Source organism: Oreochromis niloticus, linkage group LG6 (assembly GCF_001858045.2).
Source record: "Oreochromis niloticus isolate F11D_XX linkage group LG6, O_niloticus_UMD_NMBU, whole genome shotgun sequence".
Taxonomy (NCBI): Eukaryota; Metazoa; Chordata; class Actinopteri; order Cichliformes; family Cichlidae; genus Oreochromis; species Oreochromis niloticus.
In genome coordinates this window covers 24,330,740-24,352,163 of record NC_031971.2, presented here as the reverse complement: position 1 = coordinate 24,352,163, position 21,424 = coordinate 24,330,740, and the positions used below count along the sequence as shown (strand labels likewise).

The following is a 21,424-nucleotide window of genomic DNA, read 5'->3' as shown; positions in this document are numbered from 1 at the left end:
AATAATAGGTTATCATCATCCGTCATGGAAGTTAACCAAACACTGTTTTGGCATCAAGTCAGGAACGGGAAGGACAACAAGGAGTCAGTGGGACTGAGATATGTCAGTGATAAGGCTGTTATCTTTGACCCTCTCGGCTGTTTTTCACATTTTACATTCTCAGAAACAGTTGATGGCTCAACCATAAGACGTGATTTCCACTTCTTATTCAGGCAAAATATGGAAAATGTGCAAATAGTGACGAGTCTGTACTTACTTAAGGCATCCAAGGACGACTCTTCACTGCCACCGACTCATTTTAGGTTGTAATTTGTGCACTGAGAAATGCACACCCGTTGTGTGGGAGTAAATCAAAGTAGATCAGCAGTTTCTGAAATAAAACCACCCCACGATCAAAGTCTCTTAAATCACCTCAGATGCTCTGTTTGCACTCCAGCAGGTCGTCCTGACCACGTTTTCACTGAGCTGCTGCCTTGTGAGTGACTGATTAGGTATTTGCAATAATGAGTAGTTGAATATACCTAATAAAGTGACTAGTGGGTATATATTATGAGTTTCTATGGCAACAACACTTTAATCTGATTATCAGGCTGTCCTCAAAACCTCTTCAGTGCCTTGTAAACCAGACGGTACGTCTTTTAGAGCTGGACCCTCGTTCAGAGCTTGAATTTACCTGTTGTAAAATACTCACTGCATCATTTGATTTTGCCCTCTTCCTATGGAAAACTCAATGCTTTCATGTGTTCTCAATTTTTTTCTACTGGAAACAATGGACACAACCAAGAAACAGGTGATGAGGGGGCTCCAAATTTGAAAAGAGTGAGAAGAGCTGAGCGTTACTCCCCCCCCTCCCCTGAGCAACAAGGATAACATTGAACACAGAGACGGGGAGAAAGGAAGAGTATTATCTCTTGAAAACAGCTTCAAAGGAAGTTGAGGTAATGGAGGTCCCAAAGCTGCTTATGTGAGGTGCTCTGCATCTTGTCACGTCCACAGATCAGGTGATAGGTCCTAATAGCTCCCTGTGAGAGGGACTGCTAAAGTCTTTGTCTCATCCTGTTCACAGGAATCATGTGACCAAGACTGGAAAGTGAGTCTGAAAGATAATACCCTGCGTGAGAGTCCAACAATACTGAGCAAGTTGGGGGGTTTTGGGTGTCTTTTTGAGACCACGGGCATGCATGCCAACACTAAGGGTTTCACTCTTTACTCGCTTATAGAGACAGTCTGACAAGTGTCCTCAGTTGACTTTCAGATCAGTCTCTTGCAGAAGTCCTTCGGCCCTTTTTAAATTGATCAAGATTGAGCAGCCACTATCAAGTTTAACTATAACCTATCAGGACAATGCATATTCAAATGTGTACAATGAGGAAAATAAACAGAACTACAATGGACAAAGTAGTGCAGAGAGTTTTATTGTTACGAGTGATTTCAGCATAATGCGTTTCCAAGTTCAAGAATGCAGATCAAGAATTTTATTTAGCTGAAACACAAAGCTGTTAATTTCTGAGTGACACTAGAAGTGTAAAGCAGTCGAGTACAGTAAAACAAGCAACTCTGAATGAAACTGATTCCAGAAAGTGTAACATACAGATTACTGAGGCTTTCAATTTCCCTATAAATCACTTGCATGTGGATATTTTTTATGTCTTCAGCTCTGTATGGAAGAGTAGTAAGTCAGTCTCAGCCTGTGAAGCCCAGCTCTTTGTAGCTGGCCTCAAGGTCAGCGATGACCTTGCTCATCACGTTCCTCAGGCCCTGTTGTCCAGCGGTGTCGAGTCCAGCCTTCTCTGCAAAGACTTTAACGATGACCTCAGAGATCAGCTGGAAGGAGAAAAATTAATTTACTTCAGTCAAGCTCAGTTTAAAAGGGAAGCTTGAGGTGACGTGAGCTACAGTAAACTTTGCCCTCTTGCACACCAAGCTCACCTTGAAGTTGTTAATGGGGATCTTGTGCTTTGTCGCATGGCTGTTGGCCAGAGGTTTGAGAATGGCAGCATGGTTGCCTTTGGCCTTCAGCAGTTCGCCCAGTTTCTTTAGCACGGTGGCTCCATGGTCAGCAACAGCAGAGCTACTGGCCAGCTCACCCTGAGGGATGCCGACAAACTTGGGGAACAGCTTCTGGGTCTCCGGGTGCTCCGTGAATAAACTGAAGAGCAAATAACAGAGCGGGTCATACTACACTGAGATCATGGTTTGCATTTTAGCCATTTAGGGTGGGGAGTGTAGAATTTATCATACTTTGAGTACATCACTCTTATGCACAAAATGTTTATTCCAGGCTGTGATAAGACTGGATACAAACACACGGGACCACTTTAATAAGGCCCATCCCATCTCCTTCAGTAGCACAGCTCCAGTGCCGCCATTATGATCCTCAGTATGCTCATGTTTTTGTTGGCACTGGCGGAAGTTTGGAAATTAAATGAGATCAGTTAATGGCGTTTTTCCTCTTGTCCATTAACACAAATTAGAAGGGGGGGAGGAAATCTGAAGCAACTGAATATAACTGAGTCAAACATTAACCATGACCTTAAGACCAAGAGATTTAATACCTCTGTGTTTTAAACAAACACAAGTGTAGGCATCATAAAAGTTAGTGATGTGGCAGTGGTTGCCAAGTGTGCAATTAGACAGGTGGTGGCATAAATAACACATGAATTCTATTCTTAAACTGCACTGGAGAAGATGAATTTTCAAACTCCTGGCCACAGCTCTGAGTAATGTGACCTACAAAGAGTACAATCTTATTTTTTTCTTTCCAGAGTCACTGACCGGGTCAAAACCAGGCTCCCATAGCCAGTGTAGTCTGCTTCCACTGGTCCCCAGTGCTTCAGAACTGCGTCAAAGTCACCCATGATCTGAGGAGACGAGGGGAAAAAACATTTCAGGACATCTTATCTGGAAGACTTCAACACAAAAAAAAAGTTGCCCGATTATATGAAGCGTGTCAGTTACAGATACAGTTATCCTGTACTGCACTTCTGTTTGGGTTAATGGCTGAGAGCCAACAACAATTTCAGTCAAGGGCAACTCATGAAAGAGATGGATATGTTACCTCAGATGAACTCAGGGAGTCTGACTGGCAACCTCAGTGTAGCTTTAAATAATTTATTTGAAGTGAAATCAGATTCACTTTTAGTTTGAATGCATTCGAGGTCATGAGAACGCTGCGAGATATGTAAACAAAGTGAATTATCCCACAGTGCACTAATCAGTCATGCATTTCCTTTGTTCTGCTTGTTAGTTTATTAAGATAGCTTTTAATTTAGCAGTGTTGGCATTTTACATTTCCCCCTTTTTAACGGAAAAAGTCAAACAGATTCCCAAGCATCCTGAAAGAAAGAAAATTAATAAAAGTTTAAGATAAATTTCCCCCTGACATGTATAAATCCCAAGTCATGATATTTAAAAAAAATAAATAAATTCTATTATTCCAGAATCCATTGCCTTACCTGCAAGCTTGTAATATATCCTGTGTAGTTACACCAAATTCCTCTTGTCCTGACTAACCCCCCTAGAGCTGACCTTTTATACTCCCTCCCTCTGTCCTGTCACCAAGTTTTTGTTTTTTTCCCCCCCTCCAGCTCTCTGGTCAGCCTGCCTCTCACTGCACGTCTCCCAAATGTTCCCAATGCCTCCAACATCTACCTGGAAACCTAATTCCAGGTGACTTAGCCACTTGGGGCATCTTTGGTGTGTTTTGTGGCTGAGCCATCAAGTGGCCCAGGTAGTCTCATGAGTAAAGTAGATCATTTATCGGGGGAGAGAGAAACAAAGAAAAGAAAAAAAAAAGTAGTGCTCTAGTTGTGAATTTAGTTTAAGTGTTACCGTTCCAACCTGCACATCTAGCATTTTAAAGCAATCATTTTGCATTTGTGATTTTAGAGCAGCCTGCTCACATTAGACACAGCAGGTGGATTTCACAGCAATCCCTGCACTAAAACTTTGTCCAGTACTTTCACTTATCAGTTTTTCATTAGCTACTCAAATAGTTCTGCAGTAAAACCTGCAGAGATACAGTAATTCTGCTCCATTGGAGCAATTCAAACTCATAGAATCAACGAAATATTGATGCAAAGCTTCACAATGGGTATAATGTGAAGGCAGAACGCACGCTATACTTCAGGATCTTTTCCTGCTTTCATCAAACTCTTCTAGATTCATTTCCTAATTTTGACTTTAGATTCAGATAGTGGGTTTCAATTGTGATAAATTTGATCAAATTCCTTCCAAGAGTATTAAAATGTCAGAATTGTTTCAGTTTTGATTTTCTTGAGTCTAGCCAGTGATTTTAGTTTACTAGAATAACCCTGCAGTAAAAAGACTTGGGGTCTGTTAACAGCGCTCCTGTCAGCTTACAATAGTCTGCCCTTTTCTTCCATGCTACACTTAAGGACACTTCTACACGCATTACTATGATTACTACCACCTGAGTTTCAGGGGTGGGGGGCAGACACTTAGATTATGATTAATCTAGAAAACCCTCTAATGGGAGGAAGAAGTATCAGAATCCTGACAGTTTTCCCAGTACTTTGCATAATTTTATATGCAAGAACAGCTGTGCACCATGCCATGTTTTTTATTGCTAATTGATTCATAATTTCACACTTAAATAGCAACATTTCAACACAGTTAAGATCAGATTACCAGCCATGTTGGTGGAAATACAGGAATCTTTATATCCAACAGCCAAGATTTACTTGTGGTCATGACTGTATGCAAGATCTGATGCACTGTCAATGTAATCAGGGATTTAAAGAGGATGCAATAAAATCCAGATAATACCTGCAACCACATGCAAAAAATACCCGATTGAAATTCCACCAGGAGAATATACGTGCAGACAGACACACCCACCAACTCAGAGGAATGCACACCAACCTAGGAAGTCAAGGTTATGTAAGACACCAGCTTAATTGTTTAGTATAAACCTGCTGTAATGTTTTGTATAAAAATCTGAATTTCCTCGGATCATTTACCATGTGCGTAAGAAAAATTAATGTACAAACACACTCATGAATCCTCTAATTATCAGGAAAGCCCCTCTGATGACCAATAGAACCTTTAGAACCGCTTTATTACATTTCCATGGGATACATTTGGATTGTATAGCCGGTTCAAGTTTTGGGTCAGTTTGTGTTGCCGAATCACATTTTCTCAGTACGTTTGGTTCTGCCCGAGTCCTAATTATTCAGTTTTCAAAAGGGTACACACTGAACAATGAAACCTCTGTTTCTTTTGATTCCAGTCTCAGCCGATTTGAAATGTATCAGATTCCGTTACTGAGGACTGATTGTTTGGTATTCCCTCTAACCTGAAAGCTGAGCCCCTGCGCTGCCCACATGCTTTAATTTATTACTACGCCATTGCACAGGTAGATGCACGGCAGAATTATGCTAGTTTATTCAAATGCAACCAGTAAGAAAAATGCAAAGTGAAATGTCCAGGCTAAGGCAATGCAGTGATACTGATATGCACACATCGCTAACAAAGTCATATACAACATTCCCATTATAGCTCATTTTAACTAGAGCCCTACTCAGCATGTTGAACTTTACTGCCAATAGCAGTCATTTAGTTACTATATGACAGTAGTCAAACTTTGTAAATGTTTTAGGTTTTGCAGGGAAATTGCATCCCTCTCATCCCCCCCCAACATCCCAACATAACTGCCAAAGTGCACCGTGTTGTTGTTCACAATGGAATCATCTTGCCTCTCAAGCAAACGGAAAGGGTGTACACACATGCTGCACAGTCCAGCTTGGATGCATTTGAACATAATTTGGAATCAGGTGACATATCTGATTTGAGGTCAAATACAGTTAATGACTGGGGCGAGGCTGCGATCTGCTGCCGCCTTCATTTGTTAAAATTACAAACTAATATAGTGTCAGCTATACAATATTAACCTGATCAGTTTTCTGGGTGAAGTTTGTGTGTTTGCAATTGCTAGAATTGAGTATCAGTGCTGCACTAAACATATTAGGAGGCCTTCTTTCGTGAGTCTTCATTCATGTCTACAGGCATACTGCAGGGTTCTGAAGTCTAGTTGAAAGCAGCATTAGGAAAAGAGCATCAATCTGAAGTTAAGTACTGCATTTTTCCAGCATGGAACACTTGCCTACTATCTGCTGCAGCATGAATGCACACTTAAGTGCTCAAGACTAGTGTGGCACCGAAACAATATAGATACAGCCTGCATTTAGAGTGAGGAGCAAGACCAGACAAATGCTCTACCAAGCACTTGCTGCTGCTCGTTAGTGAGCTCAGGGAAATTTGAATAGACAGGTGGACTTTAGCAGCAGCGCTGCAGGCCGAAGAGGGACAAATGAAGTCGGAGTGAAGACAGGCCTTCCACCACTCCATTCCCAGTGGAATTCAGTTTCCATTCTTTTCAGATCACATCTATTTTTAAATTTAGTGTCCTATAACACCTCTTTAACCTCTCCTACACTGCTGAAAGTTGGTGCATTGAGTGAGCTGACCTGTCCTGTCCCACTTTTCCTTTGGCATTTCCTCTTGGAAAATGCTGATCTTCTATTATAATGTTAGAAAATACAGGGATATGCAGATTACATGAAGGGATTCAATATTATGAGTCAATACTGGGCTAATGTTGATAGAAAGAGGGAATAAATAAGGGGGCATTCGACATCTTAAATCCAGTTGTGAGTAAATATCACTGTATTCCACCAGGGGCCCTCTGCTGGATTATTTCACATCACATTGGGGGGCAAATAGCAAGTCCCTCCTCTTCTAAACTGTGATTGGTTTACACTATAGCTTCAACATGTGTTTAGCCAGTAGAATTTCACTTGCGGTTCAACACCCGGAAGACAACACTGAGTGTCAAAGAGGCCGAAGTAGATTGAAGCAGTTTACACGTTTGTTTAAGAAAAAGTTTTGTCAGGTTTTATTTACAGTGTTTTCAGGCGCTAAGATGATGCAGGCTTTGAAAGGCGTCAGACACGTGACATCCAGCACGATGAAACAAGCAGGTAACCGGCGAGGCTCGTGCTCGTTTTAAATCAGTCCTAAGTGGGGGAAAGAAAAGGACAAATATTGTTTGCAAAGTAGCGACTTCGTCCACAATTAAAGCACATTCGCCTTCTTACAGCGCCGACATGAGCGATAATGTCATTCACAGACTTAATAAATATATCTGGACAGCCAACAGGTTTGTGGGGCAAAGGTTATTGCCCGATTGAACTTGTGATTTTTAAAGTATTGATAACTGTAGGAATTACGTGTGTCAAACATGAGGCCTGGGGTCCAGCACCAGCCCACTGAAGGGTCCAGTCCGGCCCACTGGCTGGCTTTGCAAGTCTGAAAACTGCTGTGAAGTCTCAAATAGCTTTAGTTTCAGTAAGATGTTCAGCTCCTCCTAGTGAGGTGAGGCCAGCATTACTACATAGTTATGACACTGTATGCAAAGTTAAAATTGGGGCTTGGACAAGGTGTTTCAATAGTAGCCTTTCAGAGGCTGTTACCCATTTTATAACTAGATTTATGAATATTTAACTTAGCTGTATTGAAATTTTAGAGCAGATTGAATCATTTGTGGCCCATTAACTGAAGTTTGACATCCCTGCCACTTTCAGTGGTGTGTTGAAGACGTATTGCCAGCTTTGCACCGTTTTCTAAAGATGTGACCTAGTGTAGACAGGCAGCTGAACAGGGCTCCGACCCCATATTAAGTTTAAAGAAAAGTAATAAACTTGCAGAGATAAAAGGCAAATACTCAGGTTTTGGCTTACTTTACTTTGCGCTCGTTGAGAACTTTCCCAAAGTTTTATGGATCCAGAATTTAGTCAAGTCACTCCCACCTGTGGTAAGGTTGGCATTTAAGAAACTTTCCTGAAAACACAGAGAGAGAGACACTAAACAGTCACACAACCATCTTAACACAGGTAAATTGAAAAATGTGTTAAAAGCATTAACCAAAGAAGGAAAACACAATATTCCTGAATCAGTAAAGAAGCTCTCAGCTTCCTTCAAGTCAGGGTACCAATGAGATGAGCAGGGCTTTTATTCCTGTTCAGTTAATTGAGCAAGTGAGACACAGGTATCTGCAATTAGTCAAACAAAGGTGAGTTAAGGCGTGACGAGACATATCTCACCCACGTCCACCAGAAAAAGTTTTTTTTAAAATAATCGTTTTCTTCACATCAACTAATCAGATCAGCTCATTTTTAGCCTCTTACAGTGTGACTTACAGTTGGTCACATGATCAGAAACTAAACCAGACAGATGTCGCAAGTCTTGTTAAACCAGAGTGCGCTGTGTCCAGTTTCAGAGCTCTCCGTGGCAGTCCCGTGGGGGGAGATCCGAGGTAAAGTCTGGGGTCCTGACCACGGAAATCCTGTGCTGTGCCTGCACGGCTGGGCCGACAACTGCGGTACATTCAACACACTCGTTCCCCTCTTGCCAAAAGGTAAGTGTTTTGTGCAATGCACAGTGACCATCTCCAGTTGCTCCCACTGTAGAAATCTCAGTGCCAAAAATTGAACCTCATGGGCAATAATTCTTAAAATCAGCGGATTCTGCTGCTCAGCTCACTGAGGTGTGTGGCGTTTGGTTAATTTGAGTGTACAGCTTGTGCATACAGGTGCTGCCGCTCAGCTGTTGGAACAGCTGCATCCCATCCAAAAAGACTGGATCTGATGATGACATAATTACCACGGCACTTTAACCAGATTTTACAATTGTAGCTGACTGATTAGGAGTGTTTTTCTAGCTTTGTGTCCTTATTAAGCTGAAAGCGATTTTTAGTTTGTCTTCTCCCTGTGTCTCCATTCAGAGTGCCGATATGTGGCAGTGGACTTGGCAGGTCACGGTCGCTCGTCGCACCGTCCCCCTGGAGCTCTGTACGCCTTTCCTTCCTACGTGATGGATGTACGCAGAGTCGTTGATGGTGTGTGAGTTCGAGGACAGTTGCAGTTAAGCCTTTAAATCCCATCAGAGATATCAGTGTTGCAGTTTGTGATTGCAGTTTGTGATCATCGTGTTTTGGCTGAAACTTACATGTTATCCTTCCATAAACTTCTGCACCCCACATTTATAATCCTAAGAGGTCTTTAACTGTACACAGTTGCATTCCCTCATATCCACGGGAATCGCTTTGGTCCATTAGGTTGAGAGAAACTCCGGGAGAAATGTTGTGACAGGTAACATGACATATTTATTGCTCGTTACTGCTCTCAAAGGCAAGCTGCAGCAGTATACAACCCCTGCAGCCAGCACAGCTACTGGCTGAAGATGCGGATGTGTCTAATGCTCAGGCTATGATGCTATTTATGTATTCATGACTGCACAGTAACTATTCTTCACTGGTCCTGTTAACATGAGCTAGCATTAAGCCTGAGCCTGTGATGACAGGTGTGTAATAAATACACCGCAGGTGTTCGGGAGGCAGTATGGCTGCAGTATAACTGGGCACTACTGCAAACTTTAGTTATAGTTATTGTTAATTTAAATGTAAATAATTATTGTTTTAGTTTGCACTGAAGCAGGCTTGTAGCCCAGAACAAAAAGTTGCGTTTTGGAAAAAAAGTTTAACAATGAAACTCTAAAAATCTGTAAAAATCTTGGCAAAGCTTTCGAATTAGAAGCTGGAAAACAGTGAGGTTTAAAGAGCAAGGGATAAAAAGCTGAAAATGTAAATGAAGGCCAGTAAATGATGTGTGCTGAAATCACATCCTGGACTCGGACTGTTCTAGAGCCGGGGGCTGCTGTGGCTGAAGGATGATTCACTGTGTGTTTTTTGGTTATATGAGACACATAATCAAAACACACAGTGGGATTTTTGTGGTAAATTTACAGTATTTTTATTACAGTATAAAACAAAAGGTTTAAAGGCCACCCGTGTGGAACAGAAGTTGCTGTTTTCCATCAACATGTTTGACATGATGCAAGCCACTTTGATCCATTTCCATAAAAAAGGCACAGTGTATGAAAGAGCTGTCTTGTGTTAACTGACCTATCATTTTTCTACAAGTCATGGCTACTCCTCCTAGTTTAGTTAAACTTGCACGCGGTGATCACCTAATGTGGCTTCACCCAAACTGAACACGGCCGTGGTGGCTTGGTGTGTAGATAAATGCGCCTGTCACATATTTATCTATAATTGGAGTACCACCAACTATCTGATGCGGGTGTTACGCCAAAGCTCAGCCATCCTGCAGTCACGATCACAGCTACGGCCCGTCACAGAGGACTGAAGCAGCCCCACTGTTGAGGTTTCACCCACTCACGCTGTGCTCATAGGCAGTGATGAGTTGCCGCATCATCCATAACAGAGTGTCATAATACTCAGCCTTCGCTGTGGATCAGAGGGAATGTAAAATATATGAATATAAAAGCATCTGTGGCCTTTTCACAGGATGCTTTGTGAGCTTTGACAGTTTTGGTTTTTTTGTTGTTTTTTTATAAGTGGGCAAACTCTGAGGTAGAGCATACACTGCAGCTGAAAATGCGATGATTTTAATATGAATATACATTTGACATAATTTAATATGCAGTTTATGGATCTAGAAAAAAAAAGGCCCTTTAATGAATGTTATTAATTTTGAGCATATTGCCAGAGCTGCCATGCGTCTTTCTGACAGCTGAATCACAGCAGTGAGGATTTCTTTGAGCTAAAAATGGTCTGTGTTCTGTGATGAGATACTGAACCTGGTTGATGATGTGTGAAATTACTCCCACAGCTCTGCAGTGGAGCAAATTCTCCATTATAGGCCACAGCATGGGTGAGTGCAGCTGTATAAAGAATTCCAGCTTTAAAACGTATGTTTAAAAGCGTACGTTTATTTTATTTCTCTGTCCACCTCTTTGTATTTCAGGTGGTAACGTTGCAGGAATGGTAGGTGACTTATGATTAAGACACATTTGAGAGTGCTGTGCTTTATTGGGTGCCATCATTGTCCATGTGGCGTCTTCCGCAGTTCAGCGCTCTGTATCCGGAGATGGTGGATGCCGTTGTGCTGCTGGACTCCTACGGATTTTTACCTACAGACCAGGTACTTTTTTCTTTTCTTTTTTTTTTTCCTTTCTTACTCCACATCTGTTTTCATAGGAAACATTATTCAACAATACAGCAGCAGATGATACCCACACATTCTCTGACTCACCCAGTTTACGGTTAACCCTGTACACCCCCCACCCCCATCCCAACCTATGTAGTGGTACATTGAAAGAATTAAAAAGTTAGAAAAGGGTTAGGGTAAAGGTGTTGGATATACATGCCAGACTGAAGTAGTTAAATGCTCACTTTTTATGTCTTAACTCACCCAAAGTGAATTTGTAAGTGACTCTTGCGTCACTGGACTGTCTGGTTATACTATATACACACACATAGCATCTTTCAAGCTCACTCAGAACTCAGTCCCTCAGATCCTGTGGTAGACCAGAGCCTGGGGCCACTGTGGCATTGTTGTAGTATGCAACTGAACAGTAGCTGCGTATGATTTACTGTTTTCCACAAATAATATGCCTTGAAATATTGGCCTGTCCTCTGGTGTGCCTTTGCCAGTGCAGGCCACTAGCAGCTCAGTGGGGAGAGCACAGGTGTAGCGATGTTACGGTTCTAGCAGGTGTCCCAGTGAGCCATGATGGCTAACCAGCATCCAGGAGTGCAGCCATCACTGGTACACTGGTTATCAATGGTTATTTCTCCCCAAAACGAGATGTCTGCTGCGGGGGGGAATACAGTCTGTTCTGTCCACCATGATTTTCTTCCCAGCTTCTTCTAGAAATGCTGCATAATAATTGATTTCCAGTCCTCATGAAATGTGGGTTGCTCTTGGGGCATCAAGGCAGACCTGACTCTGTAGATTATTCTAGTTAAGTAAAACTACATATCAGAAAAACGGTCAAACCTTTTCTACACAACCTGTGGAAGCTTTGGTTCAAATGTGACTGGGAAGCCTGCGTGACTGCAGTAATGTTATTGTTAAAGTGGCAATACAGTGCTGTGCAAAAGTCTTGAGTCGCCCGTCATTTCACTTTACTGCATTGACGGTGTGTTTGGAAGCATTGTCGTACTGAAAAATGAAACTGTTACCAGTCAGATGGGGTGGATCAAAATCTGACGATATGTTTTTGTTTTTATAATTCCATTAATTTGACAAGATCTCCAACACCACAGGCTGTAATGCAGCTCCAAACCAGGGCAGAGCCTCCACTGTGTTTTGCAGATGGCTCTAGACAGCCTAGATAGTCAGTGTTGTCCCTCCTCCGTTTATACTGACAGCAACTGGAACCAAAAATATTGAATTGTCTAATTCATCGCTACATGTCACGGATTTTTCCAGTTCTTGTGTAATTTAGAGTCAGGAGAACTACTTTTCAAGACCACTTTAAAACATTACAAGAAAATCTGGCTCCTTGGAAACAAAATAGAAAGAAATAAAGGGTATTGCAAGACTTTTCCGCAGCACTGTTTGTCACCATAAATACAATTCCCGTCAGAGGCTCATTTACACCCTCTTGTGCATCATGTGTACCCATGAAGGGGGAAATTATAACACTGACGTATCTCTGATTACTTCTTCCTGAGTGAAGTGTGATTTTTAAGCACCCTTAGGCCTCTCACTGTGTTTGTATTATCTCATCCAACCTGCTATTATTTAAATTATCCAGAGTCTTCTGTGTAGAAAAAGAACAAACCTCTTAATTACAGCAAAAAATGGCTGTTATGTGTGAAATAAGAGCTGTCTGATTTACTCCGATGTTTCTTTTCCAGCAAACAGAAAGATGACCTGAACCTGGGTGACGCTTTCAAAAGTGGACAACTATTTATTTATTTATTTATTTTTGATGAACTTTAATGCGACAGCTTCTTTTATAGTATGCAAGAAGGCTGCTGTTGTCTAGCAAGTTCATCTAAATTGAGTTTTTCTCCTGAACACGTTGAGGTGTGGCTGAAAAGTAGAGGAGGTGCTCGGTTTCTGAGAGCATATAATTTGCAGTGACGAGAAGCCCCCCTCAGAGAGAAACACCTCTCTGGTGACCTCTAGCTAATTATAGTTTGATTTACACTTCAGGGCTCCATGACTTCGTGACAGTGTCTGATGAAGTCTGGATTGTGAGAAAATGAAAAATGCTGTAGGCGGTTTGACATTTTGAAAAGCGTTGCATTTAAGAAACACTTTTGGCCACCAGTGTAATTGAGTCTGGCGCGGTTTTGACCTTTAGGCCTGGGCTAAGGCTTTACATTATATTATTGCATATTGCATGTCTTCATATTATTCCTGTACAATTCACCCTTATGAGTCGTTTTCAGTTGCTGTCCTTATTTATCTCTGCTCCCTCGCAGAAGGAAATGCCCAAATTGATCAGGCAGGGGTTCGAAGAGATGCTTCTGTTTGAAAAAACGATGGAAGAGAAGAAGAGAGTGTACACTTATGAGAAGGCAGTAGAAAGGTAAAGCGCCTTCGCTTATCGGCAGTTTTAAAGGAGTTCACTCATGCGCTAACTTTGTTTTTGCAACCTTCAGGTTGATGTCTGTAAACCAAACTCTTTCTGATCGCTCTGCGAAAATCCTTCTGGAGCGAGGTCTGGTTCAGGTTGAGGGAGGTGCGTGTTTATCTGCCTCTCGTTTACCTTTTATGTTCTCTCTTTCTTTTTCCCCTTATGTTTGAAATGTAACTTCTCTTTCCCTTGCAGGAGTTGTGTTCTCCAGAGACTTTCGTGTTAATCTGGTAGGTTTCCCCTGATCATTTCTACCCAAGCTGTCATTTGCAGCAGATGGTATAAACGTGCACAATGTTTCTCGATTTCAGAAAAACATAGCACGCATCAGTTTGGAGCAGAGTCTGGAGCTGCATTCGAGGATAACTGCCTCTGTCCTAGTTGTTCTGTAAGATGGTCTCCTGCCTCTCATTCTCTTATTGCATGTGGAAAAAAAATAAGAGACTAAATAGATTTGCAATTTTTTTGTCTTTACAGAGCAGAAAGTGGCTTGGAGAAAATGTTTGCTGAAAATGAGGAAAAGAAATTTACATCAGTACTTCTTCAGGCCTACAGGGACAAAAATGTGAGTGCACCTAACAGTCTGTTTGTGGAAAGCAGGTATGTTTGCATCTCCGTGTTTATTTTTAGCCGTTAAGCCTGTGCATAATTGTGCCTAGCAGACAGGCAGCTGCACGGATGCTAGAGTAGCAGTGCAGTATGAGCTCAGTGTCTCGGTAGCAGCAGAAATTTATATAGCCGTGAATCTCAACACTGACCTACATACAGGAACTTGGTCAAGTGCTGCTGATGAGGGAGAGCAGAGGATGAGTTTCCACCAATCGTCTCCACTGAGTGGGTTTCTTTCCCGGTCAGATTTTCACTGAGCAACAAAAGACAAGCGTGGCATGTGGTGAGCACAGTGGAGCGTTCAGCTCTATAGATTCAGCTCTTTCCCTCAGGTGTTTGTAGAGATTAAAGTACAAACACCTGTACTTGGGCGCCTAACGACTTGCATTTGTTAGGCGCCCAAAAATATTCCAAATGACTTATGATGCTGCTGTAAACATGGAGGACTTCAAGTTTACAAGTTTAACACACAGTCATATAAAATGGCTTTTCATAGGAGCCATGAGGGTAAGTAGCAGCCAAGTGCTGCTAATGTAATGCAGTTGATTAATTGATAATCGGTAACTGTGGTCAACTCTATCGAATCAGAAGCTGGAACAAGTGTGTGTTAACACAATGCATCAATGCATCTCGGACTGTAATGGGCTTAGTCCATCCATCCATTCGCTTCCGCTTATCCTTTTCAGGGTCGCGGGGCGAGAGGCAGGGTACACCCTGGACAGGTCACCAGTCTGTCGCAGGGCTAACACACAGGGACAGACAACCATTCACACTCACATTCACACCTAGTGGCAATTTGGATTATCCAATTAACCTATCCCCACAAGCTGCATGTCTTTGGACGGTGGGAGGAAGCCGGAGTACCCGGAGGGAACCCACGCAAACACGGGGAGAACATGCAAACTCCACACAGAAAGACCCCGGCCTGATGGTGGAATTGAACTCAGGACCTTCTTGCTGTGCGGCAACAGTGCCAACCGCCGTGCCAACCGCCGTGCTGCCCGTAATGGGCTTAGTTAGCATGTTAAATGTTAAACTTCGTGATGGCACTATAAGAAAAAAAGACTGAACACGTATGGCTACCTCTTCTCTGTAAAAAGAATATGGCAGCACATTTTAGGTTTGCAGAGGTGCTGAACAAATCAAATGACTTCTGGAACTAAAGTAGAGATGTTTGACCACAACGCCAAACACAACATATCAACACAAATGTCTCATACCAACAGTGAAGCACGGAGGAGGAAGGGTAATGATTTGGGCTTGTTTTGCGGTCACAGGTCCCAAGCACCTTGCAGTCATTGAGTCAACCACAAACTTCTCTGCGTACTAAAGAATTCTGGAGTCGGATATGAGGCGATCTGTCAGACAGTTAAAGCTTGGCTAAACTAATACCATGAAACAGGACAAGCATCCCAAGCACAGCAGAAAACAGAACGACTGAAAAAGAAAAGAATCAAGTTGTTGCAATCGGCCAGTCAAAGTCCAGACATCAGCCCGACTGTAATGTGATCTAAGGAGAGCTGTGCATAAATAAATGTCTAACTGAACTAAAGTAACGTTGTAAAGACTTTTCAGATTTCGTCTAAGTTCATGACCTCATAAAAAAAGGATCTAGCATTATGCCATTGGTTTCCATTTTGAATTCTTAACTAGAGCATTTTGGCGCACTATTCTTGTTTATATGAAACCAAGGGAACGCTCAAACCTGATTAGCTGTGCCATATTCAAGGTTCACCAGTGGGTTTACTTGAAATGTTGTGCAGCAGTGGGAAATGGGCTTCTGAGGTTTCTCATTTGGTGGATTCAATAGTGATTGAGACCTTAAACTCATCATGAAAATGTTTAGTGATTTCAGAAATAAAAAGAGAACTAGGGTCAGTTTTTGCAATCAGAGAACTCGCCCCCTGCTGGGCAGTAACAGGAATGATGGTTTAAGTCTATTTTACTTCTGTGCTTCACAGCCTCTTTTTGCAGCTCAAGTGTCTGGAAAGTTCTTTAGTCCATGTCGAAAGCCCGCTTTATTCACCATCATGACTGGTCTCATCTCTGTGCTTTCAGCATGCCGTGGTGACTGTTCCAGGTGATCATCACATCCACCTGAATAAGCCTGACGTCGTCGCTCCAGTTGTGTCGGACTTCCTGCGGACCAAAGTCCTCTCACGCTCTGCTACACCAACTAATGGCCAGACCTCTAAGTTATAACAGACCAGTTACTCCTCGAGTCACGTCACACTGACTCTACTGCTAATCCTGTATTTATACTGTACTATTTACACAGGTTTAACTCTGGTGCTTAAAACTCACTCGGCTGGTTGTCTTAGTGGACTCATGAATTATTTAAAGCATTTTAAAAGGTAGCGATGCTGCTGATTTAAATGAGAAACCATAATTTTGCCATCACTGCCATCTCTGTCTGTTAACTCAGGCTTTCTGCTTCAGGCTCTGCACTCACCAACATGAGGGCATCGGACGTTTGAGTTCATTCTTCTAGTGCGCTGCCTGGAGCATGCACCACATACTCCAAGCACAGGCAGTTTCGAACACATTATACCACATTGGAGCTCTCAAACTTAAACTATTATTAAACTATTCCATAGCTTGATAATTGTCCCAAGCACAGCAATAGTCTGTGGCCATGTTAAAGTCACACAGGTGAAACTGGATGAAGGGGTTTGTCATTATATGTTAATTCCTCCCACACAATCAGGAGTTGAGCCACCAAACTTGGCACAAAGGTACATCTTGAAGGCCTCTGAAGGTTCTCATCTATATCAGGTATTATTAGGTCCTGGTATTGCCTAGCAACCACCTAGCAAGAGGCTCAAATGACTGCTTTTTAGCCTTTACATTCCTATAACACCTTATAAAATTGGCTTTAATTTCATAACTTTTTATTTATATCCACAAAAGCTGAATTATGCATGTTGAGCAATCACCTAGCAACGGGCTAAAAACCATTTTTAGCATATGAACAACATCACTTATTGTTTTTACTGTGTATGATTAAGGATATCAGTTTGCCTACGGCACCAACAGGCCAAGCAATACTGTAGCATGGGCACATATGTTTCTCTAATTTGTTACTCCTCGTCTCCTCTGTCCTCCCCGGAAATCTGTCTCAAGTGTCCCGTGTTTAAGGATGTCTTATTCCTAAAATGCATCTGGAGGACAGAGGAGAGAGGAGGCTGCACAGGTATGGCTTTGTGGTGGTTCTTTTACCTCTAGTGTAGGCCATAAGAGCTAGGATATACAAACCGTGCTGGACTCTTTAAACAACTGCTCGTTTCATCCTCCAAGTGTTTCAGTTTTTTAAGATGATCATACTTTCTACTCTTCAGTGTTTCTGTGAAAAGTAATATCTGTTCACGTTGTGGCATGTTGTGAATTTAAGCATTTTTTTTTTATTAATATGCTGTGATATCCTAAAATACAGTAGTAGCCTTTAACAAAACCATGGGCAAATGATGTGGCTGTGCTACATCATGTTTCAGTGCATCCTGCAGAGCCAGTGACACCATCAGCTGAATCGCCCCTTGCCTGCTGCCTTTGAGGAACGATTGGGATTCACTGTGGCAGCTCAGAAGTCTCACCAGTGTGCTGTGTGTCATTAATATTTTAGCAAGTGTACGGTTTCTCAGATGTGCGACCACATGTTTAATCTCAAAGGTTAAGTGAGAAGTGGAGAGGAACGTGTGTACCAACACAGAGAGCAGAGGACGAATCGTGACATGAGTACTTGAGTAACAACTATGATTTCCTATACAGGGCGTCTATTTAGTAAATCTCAGTTGCTGAAAAGGTTTTATTTTGCAAAAACATCAATTGACCCATAAAAACAATTTCTGTGCCTGACGCACCTTTTTTTTCTTACATTAAACTGATGGCATTAATTGTAACTGTCTTACAGTGTCTTTGTTCTTCATGAAATTATAAAATCTTAAAAATTCATTTAAAGTTTTGTGACTTTCTGACAGCTGTTGAAGCACTTGTGAGCTTGGCAACATCAATTTGAAAACAAGCTCAAGAAAAGAGGGGAAAACGGTCTTATCATAGATGTCTCGTAACTTTCTATAATGTGTCCTGATTGTGGGTAAACCTTTGTTTTTTTATTGTTTTATTTTACTGCAGTATTTCAGGGACACCAATGCTTAAAATATAGTATTTATAATAATTAAAATTTAATGGTGCATACATTTTTGTTTTTTTTATTAGATTGATGCCATATAGGTTGAACCGTGGGCGGCCACTGTGGCTGTTGCAAATTATCCAGGCGTCTTGTTTTACGCTCCAATTTTAAAAACAACAATAATATTAACAGTAAAGTTTATTTATAAAGCACTTCTCAAAATGATCATTATAAAGTCCCTCCCAGAATAAAAGCAGAATAAAATAAAAGAAACTAAGAGGAATAAATTACAAATCAATTAAAATAAAATCACAAGATTCAAGAGGAATGTCAAAATAAGAACAAGATAATGTTATTTCAATTTTAATGAAGAACATAGCTTAGAAATCTAGACATTAATCCTTTAAGTGTATCATATTTGATAAATGTGATTCTGAGACTACTAACATAAAGTGCACAACTGTTTCTAAGCAACGAATTGTACAAAAATGTCATATGTAGCAAAAATTATACAAAATAAAACTCATATGCAAACTTATATTAAACTTCTTTGTGTTTATGTTCAAAATACACTCCAGCATTAAAAAATATGAGTTTTCTGCCAATTAATGTTTCAGTCTTTACGAATAAGCATGGTAAAAAAATATAAACTCTAGAATAAAAGTTATGAAAAGCCTTACAATACAAATGAGCTTCCAGCAGTGATTTAAAAGACGACACTGATGACGTGAGCCAGTTTTCCTCAGGCAGGTCATTCCGAAATCAAGGAGCCCTAACAGCAAACGCTCAATTGCCTTTTGTCTCTCAGCGTGAGTTCACAGGTTTCTGCCTGAGGATCTGAGGCTGCACACCGGTTGGTTTGGGAACAGCAGTTTGAACGTGTAATGTGGTGCCAGGCCAAGAAGGGCTTTAAAATCAATTCTAAAAGTAATGGGCAGCCAGCGCAGAGTGGTGTAATATATCCAGTTTTCTTGATTCTTGTAAGAAGTCTGGCTGCTCCATTGTGCACCATCTGAAATGAGTTGAATGCTTTCTGATTAATACTTGTTAAAAGACCACTGCAACAATCTAAGCGAGAGGAAATGAAAGCATGGACGGAGGCATATACTTACATGTTTGTTTGGTGTTCTGCGGTTATCCATCCTGCTGCATTAAGGAGCCAGGTGCGAGGAGAGTCTGTCTCTCTTCTGTTTGTCAAATTCAAAGTTAAAGGAATGATTCTTCAGAAGTTTTTACTACAGAAAAGCGACTGGAGTCCAGTCTGAGAGTTCAGTTGAATTAGGGCTCAGGTTGCTTCCTCCTCAACCTGACTATGACTCTGACCTTCAAACAAAAACCTGTCATTTTATATAAAGAGGAGCAAAAGTTCATCGCATTGCAGTGAAGGTTTGACATACTGATCAACTACTTTTCAAATGAGTTCTTTGAATTAATTCAGCAGTTTCTTTGACTCTCTGCTTGTTAGCAAACAAATCTTTGAGGCTTTTATCGGGCGTTTTAAGTTTCTGTGCTTGAGGAAGTATCCAGAATCCTTTCTTAGATAAAAGTACCACAAATACCTCAGTGTGGAAATAAATTAATGTTTGAACAAAGCGTGATCTACTCAAAGCATCACATGCAAGATGTTTTAGTGGATACCAACTCATATTCGACAGGGCACCACTCTGTAGACTTCCTTCCTAAATCAAGACAAATCTGCGTGCAGCCACCGTCCCTCTCATAAATAAACTTGACAGTAATCTGATTCTGCAAAAATAATAAAAATAAACTCACTTGTGTATCTGCGTTATATTAAAATTAACTTCTGTTGTTGATCTTTCACAGTTTCAGCCTTAACTTTGTGTAAGAACTTTGTGTCTGAGCTGCATACTGAGGTTGTGTGGTGTCCATGCTCAGAGCTCGCTGTAGGGTTCCCAGGGGGAGGGATCATAGACTGTATATGAAAGAGGGAGAGATCAGAGGTCAAACCTGGAGTCCAGGGTCGTCCTTTGCTTTGGTTAGCTTTCCGGCTGGCCTGACAGCTACATTCAGCACTCTCCTCTTGTACCCAAAGGTAAACTGTACTTAAAGGTCAGGAGGCTTTCAGCAAATAGAACAGGGTTATAGTTGTTCGATCCATAATTTAATTATACACGTCCTGGAAATTTCCTTGAAAACAAACTCAAATGAATAAAAATATTTACATTTTAACTTTGCCTTTCTTTATATTTTTATAGGAAATGGTAAATGGGTGCAAAAACTGATTAAAATAGGCAAAGGTAAATTAAACTATAGCATAAAAGGTAAAAACTTCGCTTGTACAATTAAAATGTTCATCTTTATTCTTTAAAACGTTCTTAACTCTCTTAGGCAGCTTTATTGTCATTTCTTTAAGTAGTCTTCAGGGAAAGTTCTCCAGGCTTCTTGAAGGACAGTCAAAGCTCTTCTTTGGGTGTTGACTGCCTTTTGTTCCGCTCTCTGTCAAGATGATCCCACACTGTGTCTGTGAAGGTTCTCAGTCATCCAGGTCATCGTAGTCTAAGGAGCTTGGAAAGAAAAGCGTCTGGACTTCTTTAAGTTGCTTGAAGACGTTTCACTTCTCATCCGAGAAGCTTCTTCAGCTTGCGGGGATACTTAGGGGGCCCATTAGGGGGCCCATTGTCCCTCTCGGGGGACACTCCCACAGGGCTTAAATCTGGGACTCTCCACCATCTGACCCTAGAGCTGAAGAAGCTTCTCGGATGAGAGGTGAAACGTCTTCAATCAACTTAAAGAAGTCCAGACTCTTTTCTTTCCAAGCTCCCTAGACCATGATCCACACTCCTTCAATAATGTTGACATTCGGGCTCTGGGGAGGCCAACTCATCAGTGCTCCATTGTTTGAGTTTTTGTATGCTTTTATTGTATTGGAAATGTATTTGGGATTATGTCTTGATGCATGCTCAATCATCGAGGTAAGTAAATCCCCAAAAGTTGATTCTGTTCATCTGGATGTAGTGTTTTCAGTGGGAGAAACGTTTTGTCACTTCTTCAGTCTCAGCCGAGTGTCTGAATGGCTGTAGACACTCGATGTCGTACCTCTGTCCTGACCTCCTCCATATACATCGATCATGATTTGAATAAAAAAAATTCAGATTTGGATTCAGTCTTTTTTCCCTGTTTACCTAACTTAAGAATAGCTTCTTGACACTGTGAAGCTGAGACCATTATCAATGATCAGGCTTCAGCAAGCAGTAG

At 41.4% G+C, this 21,424-nt stretch overlaps 2 protein-coding genes and 1 long non-coding RNA gene across 4 annotated transcripts; 1 reads left to right on the top strand and 2 right to left on the bottom strand.

Moving 5' to 3' along the window:
• Positions 1–1,398: 1,398 nt before the first annotated feature.
• Positions 1,399–3,506, bottom strand: mb (myoglobin). The gene is given in 4 exon segments (NM_001279683.1): positions 1,399–1,824; positions 1,930–2,149; positions 2,776–2,861; positions 3,456–3,506. Coding segments are annotated over 3 exon segments (444 nt in total). The 5' UTR covers positions 2,859–2,861; positions 3,456–3,506; the 3' UTR covers positions 1,399–1,683.
• A 3,303-nt stretch (positions 3,507–6,809) lies between these two features.
• Positions 6,810–18,030, top strand: serhl (serine hydrolase like). Of its 2 annotated transcripts, XR_269294.4 has the most exons (13): positions 6,810–7,001; positions 8,294–8,437; positions 8,804–8,917; positions 10,710–10,751; positions 10,845–10,864; positions 10,947–11,021; positions 13,319–13,425; positions 13,499–13,578; positions 13,669–13,703; positions 13,785–13,861; positions 13,951–14,038; positions 16,141–16,436; positions 16,522–18,030. XR_269294.4 is itself a non-coding variant. In XM_003447920.5 (12 exons), the coding sequence occupies exons 1-12, from the start codon at positions 6,944–6,946 to the stop codon at positions 16,282–16,284; spliced, it is 984 nt and encodes a 327-aa protein (XP_003447968.1). In that variant the 5' UTR covers positions 6,810–6,943; the 3' UTR covers positions 16,285–17,978. The 2 variants fall into 2 exon arrangements, 1 of the variants encoding a protein (XP_003447968.1); XM_003447920.5 differs by having other exon boundaries at positions 16,141–17,978.
• On the bottom strand, positions 6,909–8,351 carry LOC112847123 (uncharacterized). Its single transcript, XR_003220484.1, has 3 exons — positions 8,220–8,351; positions 7,761–7,860; positions 6,909–7,037 (listed from the first exon to the last, which is right to left on the bottom strand). It is a non-coding gene; the product is annotated as an uncharacterized LOC112847123 (long non-coding RNA).
• Positions 18,031–21,424: the final 3,394 nt, after the last annotated feature.

Excerpts from the sequence above, each read along its gene's own strand:
- serhl (XM_003447920.5), top strand. The coding sequence starts at position 6,944 with ATGATGCAGGCTTTGAAAGGCGTCAGACACGTGACATCCAGCACGATG. Across the intron at positions 11,022-13,318 it reads GATTTTTACCTACAGACCAG|AAGGAAATGCCCAAATTGAT; the intron begins GTACTTTTTTCT and ends GCTCCCTCGCAG. Across the intron at positions 13,426-13,498 it reads TATGAGAAGGCAGTAGAAAG|GTTGATGTCTGTAAACCAAA; the intron begins GTAAAGCGCCTT and ends TGCAACCTTCAG.